The sequence below is a fragment of the Giraffa tippelskirchi genome, chromosome 7, assembly GCF_054371585.1.
Source record: "Giraffa tippelskirchi isolate mGirTip1 chromosome 7, T2T-mGirTip1v1.2.pri, whole genome shotgun sequence".
NCBI lineage: Eukaryota > Metazoa > Chordata > Mammalia > Artiodactyla > Giraffidae > Giraffa > Giraffa tippelskirchi.
In genome coordinates, this window is record NC_137281.1 from 78,627,295 (window position 1) to 78,634,349 (window position 7,055).

Sequence of the window (7,055 nt, forward strand, 5' to 3'; positions counted from 1 at the left end):
TATCTGCACAAGGGGTTACAACTGATTTAGTGCAGGTTAAATGCGATATCTTTGTAAACTGTCCTCACGGTGCCCTAAGGCCCGTAGGTGCCCACTGTATGGTCACTATTATTATTATTTATCACACGGAAGTGAGTGACCCGGCAGGTGTCCAGATGCCCTCCGGGCCCTCGGCCATCCAGCCCGCTGGCCACCACATCACATGAGCCCTACTATCTTTAGCCAGGGAGATATTTATATCCCCTGGGGGAAGTTTCTGTCGCTGCGGGGGAGCCCCAGTGTGGGTGGCCGCTGCGTCCAGGCCCCCGGAGGCGGCCTCTTGCCCCTCGAGCCCGCCATGCCGCAGGGCCCAGAGACCCCGGTGCAGGTGTGGGTGGGCAGCCAACTCTTCCAGGTAGACCGGGCCCTGCTAGTGGAGCACTGCGGCTTCTTCCGCGGCCTCTTCCGCTCGGGCATGCGGGAGGCGCGCGCTGCCGAGGTGCACCTGGGCGTGCTGAGCCCGGACGGCTTCCGCACCACGCTGCGGGTGCTGCGCGGTGAGCGTCCAGCGCTGGCGGCTGCCGACGAGCTGCTGCAGGCCGTGGAGTGCGCCGCCTTCCTGCAGGCGCCGGCGCTGGCGCGCTTCCTAGAGCACTGCCTCACGTCGGAGAACTGCGCGCTGCTGTGCGACGCGGCCGCAGCCTTCGGCCTGCACGACGTCTTCCACAGCGCTGCGCTCTTCATCCGCGACGGCGCCCGCGAGCTGGAGGCAGAGCTGGCGCTGCCCGAGGCCCGCACCTACGTGGCAGCGCTGCGGCCCAGCAGCTACGTGGCCGTGAGCACACATGCGCCGGCGCCCGGCTTCCTGGAGGACCCTTCGCGCACCATGTGCTACCTGGATGAGGAGGAGGACTCCTGGCGCACGCTGGCCGCGCTGCCCTTGGAGGCCAGCACGCTCCTGGCCGGCGTGGCCACGCTGGGCAACAAGCTCTACATTGTAGGGGGTGTGCGGGGCCCCAACAAGGAGGTGGTGGACCTGGGCTTCTGCTACGACCCCGACGGCGGAACGTGGCGCGAGTTCCCCAGCCCCCACCAGCCGCGCTACGACACCGCCCTGGCCGGCTTCGAGGGCCACCTCTATGCCATCGGGGGTGAGTTCCAGAGGACAGCCATGAGCTCGGTGGAGCGCTATGACCCGGCCTCGGGCTGCTGGAGCTTCATGGCCGACTTGCCGCAGCCAGCTGCCGGCGCACCCTGCGCGCACGCCCGCGGCCGCCTCTTCGTGTGCCTGTGGCAGCCGGCAGACACGACGGCCGTGGTGGAATACACTGTGCGGGCTGATGAGTGGCTGCCCGTGGCCGAGCTGCGGCGCCCGCAGAGCTATGGCCACTGCATGGTGGCCCACCGCGACAGCCTCTATGTGGTGCGTAACGGACCTAAGGATGACTTCCTGCACTGCGCCATCGACTGCCTCAACCTCGCCACGGGCCAGTGGACAGCGCTGCCCGGTCAGTTCGTCAACAGCAAAGGCGCGCTCTTCACTGCCGTGGTGCGCGGCGACACGGTCTATACGGTCAACCGCATGTTCACACTGCTCTATGCCATCGAGGGCGGCTCCTGGCGGCTGCTTAGGGAGAAGGCCGGCTTCCCACGGCCCGGTTCCTTGCAGACCTTTCTCCTGAGGCTGCCTCCCGGTGCCCGGGGGCCTGTGGCCTCGACAACACCAGAACTGTGATCCTTGGGCTGGACTTTCGGATTAGATGCTCCGAGTCTTCTGTGAGCTATGGCTGAGTCTATGAGACTGACCTTAGGAGCTGCCGGGAACTTCTGGCCCTGGTTGACATGTCCAGGGTCTTGTGACTTCTGGTTGTGTGAAGGTATCCAAGAATCTCAGGAAGCATCGACTCGGGATCTCAACCCTCAAATTACTTGGGCTCTCTTGAGAGCTGGTGGGTCACAATGTTAGTGGAAGGGATGGGGGATAGGATTTCAATAATCCAGGCTTGTGTGTGAAAGGGCCAGTAATTGAGGACCGGCTGGGAGTGGGTTAAGTGATGTTAACGAAACTGCCAGTCAAGTAAGAATTAGGCACCTACTGTGTGCTCAGCACGGCACTGGGCCTAATGTGACTGTAGTTACCAGACAGGGGTTCAAAAGCTTAGAGTCTAGCCCAGGACAACAAAGGGTTTACATGCACTTGTCTGGATCCACAGAGGGCTAGAGGCAACTTACAAAAACAAACAACAAGAAACAAACCCTGCAATATAATAAAGTACTGAAGAAATCAGGACAAAGGGAAAATAGGGAGAGGGAAAATATGTTATTCCAGTCAGGAGGGTAGTAAACAAACTGTATTAAGACGGACAGGATAATTAGCTGCTAAAGGGGGAGATTCAGAAGAGGAGAGACAGGGAAGGCTGGGCAGATGGGAAGAGTCTGTGAGCCCTGCCCTTGAGGCAGAGCAGCTGTAGATGGAGGCCTCTGGGGAGGCATCAAGGCTGGCCTGGCCTGTGGAGAGAGAAACAGCTGCACCTGGAGTAAGACCTGTGAGGGAGAAAGGGATCCCCGCACCATTTAATGGGATGTGGGCCCACAGGGGAGAACCCAGTCGGAAGTCTTACCCACTGCCTTTTTTGTCATCACCCCAGGGGCAATGGACTGTGTTAATTTTCATGACTTCAGGTTACTCAAAGTATGAGACCAATTTAGAGCAGGTCTGATGGTGGCTCTGCTGGTAAAGAATCTGCCTGCCAATGCAGGAGACGCGGGTTTGATCCTTGGGTCGGGAAGATCCCCTGGAGAAGGAAAGGACAACCCACTCCAGTATTCTTGTCTGGGAAATCCCATGGACAGAGGAGCCTGGTGAGCTACAGTCCATAGGGTTGCAAAAGAGTCAGATAGGACTTAGTAACTAAACAAACAGCCTCCATTGCTGCCATTCCCTGGACCTGGAATGCCTTTCTTTCTCTCTGTTGCCTCTGTACCTACCTCCTCTGTGCAGGGTTGGCTTTTCCCAACCTTGACTGCCTGTATTGCTCATTGGATCCCTGGCTGACATCACTGTCCGTGTGTGTATGTGCACATTCGTGCAGCTGTGCACATATGCAGATAGCAAGAGATCTTACTGTGCTGTCAGCTGAGCTGGGGCACTTTTCTACCTGCAGAATAAAATGATGAGGTCCTACAAATGAACATATCTATGAAACAGAAGCAGGCTCACAGACATAGAGAACAGGCTTGGAGTTGACAAGGAAGAGGAGGGCTTGGGAGGGAAAGATTAGAAGTCTGGGTTTAGTAGATACAAACTATTATATACAAAATGGATAAGCAACAAGGTCCTACTTATGTATAGCACAGAGAATTATATTCAATATCCTGTGATAAACCATAATGGAAAAGAATAAGAAGAAAAAAAAATATATATATATATACAGACATGTATATATGAGTCACTGTGCTGTACACCAGAAATTAACACAATATTGTAAATACTTCAATAAAAATTTTTTTAAAAAAGAAAAACATGAGGTCCTAAAAGACCCCAGGCTGTACCGACCACTAGTTAGGGACTTGGTGCTGACCTCTGGTGTTAGGACTTTTATCTCTCCTTTAGCATACCCCTACCCTGGTCTCTGGTCAGATGCCCAGCTCAGTCGTCCAGCTGCTCCATGCCCCTGGGCAGACTTCTTTGCGTGGTCCTAAATGGTCTCCATCCTCCAATATGCAAGGCCTGTGGGAAATCCTGGCTTCATCACAAATGGCGAGTATGGCATCAGCTGGGCACCTCCTGGGCATGGAACCTAGTGTCTGGGCTGCCCCTTGCTGCCTTTCCCCTGAAGTATGTCCCAAACCCTGGAGAATGCTGACTTAGAAGCCTGGGACCTTTCAGGCCTGGATTAACCTAATCTGATGAGTCACAATAATAAATCCTGACTTTTACATCTTGTGAATGATGTGCAGAGTACTTTCTCATCTGTCTTCCCACTCCAGCCCTGCCTCAGCCTGAGAGTTGGGTACCTTCTCCCAACTGATGAGATATGTGAGGTTCAGTGACCAAGTGACTGACCCATGCCACAGAGCCCTTCACTTTTTTGTTCTATCAAAGTGTAATTTTATTCATATGTCAAAGATTTATCTAACTCATTAATAAGGGAACCAAAAAATAGTAAGGCTGGTTCAGTGGTCTATTTGAGAGGCAAAGGATCTGTATATTTTGTTAGAAAAGATACACCAAAATAAGTTTGTTAAGGTAGAGGTGAAGCTGGTTAATATCTTATAGGGAATAATACCATGAATTTTGTGGTTCTCTACTGGGCTAAATTCCTTTTCATATTCACGTACATGCACATACATACTTGTATATGCAGTTACAAGTTACCATATAACTCTACAAAGTCAGGACCCTAATCAATAGTAAACTGTTGGGACTTGCCTGGTGGCCCAGTGGTTAAGAATCTGCCTTGCAATGCTGGGGACACAGGTTTGATCCCTGGTCAGGGAACTAGGGTCCCACATGTTGCAGAGCAACTGAACCTGCACTGCAACGAAAAGTCCCATGTGACACAACTAAGACCTGATGCAGCCAAATAAATATTTTTTAAAAATAGTAAATTGTAGAACAAAGGTACAGTCCCTTGCCAAGTCACTTCAGTCATGTCTGACTCTTCACAACCCTATGGACCATACGTCGCCTACCAGGCTCCTCTGTCCTTGGCATTCTCTGGGCAAGAATACTGGACTGGATTACCATGCCTTCCTTCAGAGGATCTTCCCAACCCAGGGAGAATTAAATAACTGTGAGTGCTCCAACCCTGCCCCAGAATGACACTGAAAGGACACACAGTCCTCCTTTTGCCTATTTCCAAGTTACGGATAATTTTTCTTAAAGCGCAGAACACTCTCCTCCTTGCTCACTCCTCCTGACCGGTGCTGAACACACTTCTAGTCTCCAGACCCACCAGCTCCTCAGCTCTCTCAGCCCACAGAACTTCGTCAGCTTTTGCAGTTGACCACATGAACCAGCCCAGACCGGCCTGCTGGCTCCAGGGTTCAGTTGTCCGCTGGTCCAGAGCAGCCCTTACTGAGATGCCTTTTGTGTGTAATAATAACACAGTATTCACAGAGAGTTTTCCCACAGTAGACTTATTTAAGCTTTGCAAGAATTTTAAGTGGTAGGCAGCTGGGCAACATCCGCACTCCCTTCTTAAAGTTAGAGAAAAAAAAAAACAAACCCAAACACCTAAAAGTCACGGGGACTAGAAGGGGCCTGAGTAGGAAGTAGCAGATCCCGGCTTTGAACCCAGGGCTGTGCGTTGTTTTCTGCTGCCGCGTCCCCTCCCTGTTCCGCTGACATACTGGGATGGACAGAGTGGTTGTGCCAGTCTCAGTTACACTCCCCTCCCTGTTACCCTTCTCCCTGCACCTCTTCACTGTCGGTTCATCTGCCCCCCTGGACTCAGCCCTTTCTCTCTAACTCCTGAGATAAGAAAATGAACTGTCCTGGGTTCTCTTGCCTTAGGATCTAGCTGGGAAGTGAATGGCTTCCTACCACTCAAAAGGGTGTTAATTAATTAACAAAAGGGTGTTAATGACTGGTGAAGACCCGGGGGCGGGCATTGACACATTGACATATGTGGACATCCTCAGTGTGGGGGCGGTTTTAATAATCCAGCCAACCTCCACTTCTGGCCTCACAGGTCAGGCTCCATCACTTCTTCCTACAGCCTGCCGCCCTTGGCAAAGATGGTTACCATGTCTGGTTTGCAGAAAGCAGAAGTCTGGGAGGAGATGGGTTAGGGGATCCTGAAAGAACTTCGGCTTTCACGCAAAGTCACACAGTCAGTAAAGTGGAAGAGCAAGGACCTGTGACCAAGATTTGGGACTCTCAACCTCTCATGCCCTGGCATCCAGACTGCATGTAGGTGTCTGGGGGAGCAGGCCAGGTGCAGGAAGGCAAGTTACAGAGATATTAGGGGTTACTGAGCCCAGAAGGCTGAGTTTGAAATCTCTCTGTGCCCACCCAGAGGGACACTCTAAGAAGTTTGTCCTTCCAGAGAGATCTACACACACACACAGCTTAATGCAGTAAGGTACATTTCCCTGAACCTCCACGAGAGCCCTGCAGCTCCATTCTCTGGAGCTTTCTCCAGTCTTCTGTAAACTTTCTCCTTGACCCTGACGCTGGATGCCCTGCACCCCACACGTTCCTCTCCCTGGGAATTTTCCTGGTTTGCTTACATAGCCTGCCCGACAGAGGCAGGAGGAGACACCAGCCCTTCCCACACTCCATCCAGGGCCTGCTTCCCTGCTGGCCACTCCAGCATGCTCACATGGGCAGAGCTGTCCTAATGACCCACCAGCCATAAACTGTTGCTTCTCTGCTTAGACCCTTGGGTGTGTCTCATCTCTCTTGAGTGAGAGCCAAGTCCGTTCCAGATCCCCTGTCCCATTTCCTCCTGATTTCATCCTCCATCTACTGAAGTTGAGCTCCAGGGACAGAGATTTGTGTCTGTTTGTTCACTCCTGTATCACCAGGACAGTGAATAGAACATAGTAGGGGCTTAATAAATATTGATATTGAATGAATGAATGGTGCTCAGTGGATATCAAAAGAATAAATGAATCCATCACATGATCAATCAAAGGGAAACCCATAGAGAGAGGCTGTCAGATTTCAGAGGAGAGGGGTATCATTTCTGGCAGGGGGTAGCGTGGGCAGGTGACTAGGGGAGACCTTCATGATGAGGTGATGCGCTGTGGGGTGCACAGTACACTGTGGGAAGAGTGGGGTCTGAAAACAGCAGCAGCCCAGAGGCTCGTGGAGGGGAGGCGACGGGAATTGAAGTGCTAATCATCCCATGAAGAATTGCTCCTCTTGGCAGTGGAATACACACAGGGCTGGTCTGTTTATTTTCCTTTGGCCCCAAGCATCTGGGCCTCTTTTTCATCCTAATTGCTTTGCTTCAGTTGCTGTCACTTCCCAGGAACGGTGGCAAGTTAACTGTGCTGGTGGGAGACACAGCTGTAGGCAGACAGGCTACGTCTGAGCAGGCACATTGTGGGTGTGGGATGCAGGA

General features: G+C 52.6%; 1 protein-coding gene across 1 annotated transcript; it reads left to right on the forward strand.

Moving 5' to 3' along the window:
- Window positions 1-251: 251 nt before the first annotated feature.
- Window positions 252-3,929, forward strand: KBTBD13 (kelch repeat and BTB domain containing 13). Its single transcript, XM_081514217.1, has one exon. It carries the CDS (start codon window positions 338-340, stop codon window positions 1,712-1,714), a length of 1,377 nt encoding a protein of 458 aa, XP_081370343.1. The 5' UTR covers window positions 252-337; the 3' UTR covers window positions 1,715-3,929.
- Window positions 3,930-7,055: the final 3,126 nt, after the last annotated feature.

Excerpts from the sequence above, each read along its gene's own strand:
- KBTBD13 (XM_081514217.1), top strand. The coding sequence starts at position 338 with ATGCCGCAGGGCCCAGAGACCCCGGTGCAGGTGTGGGTGGGCAGCCAA.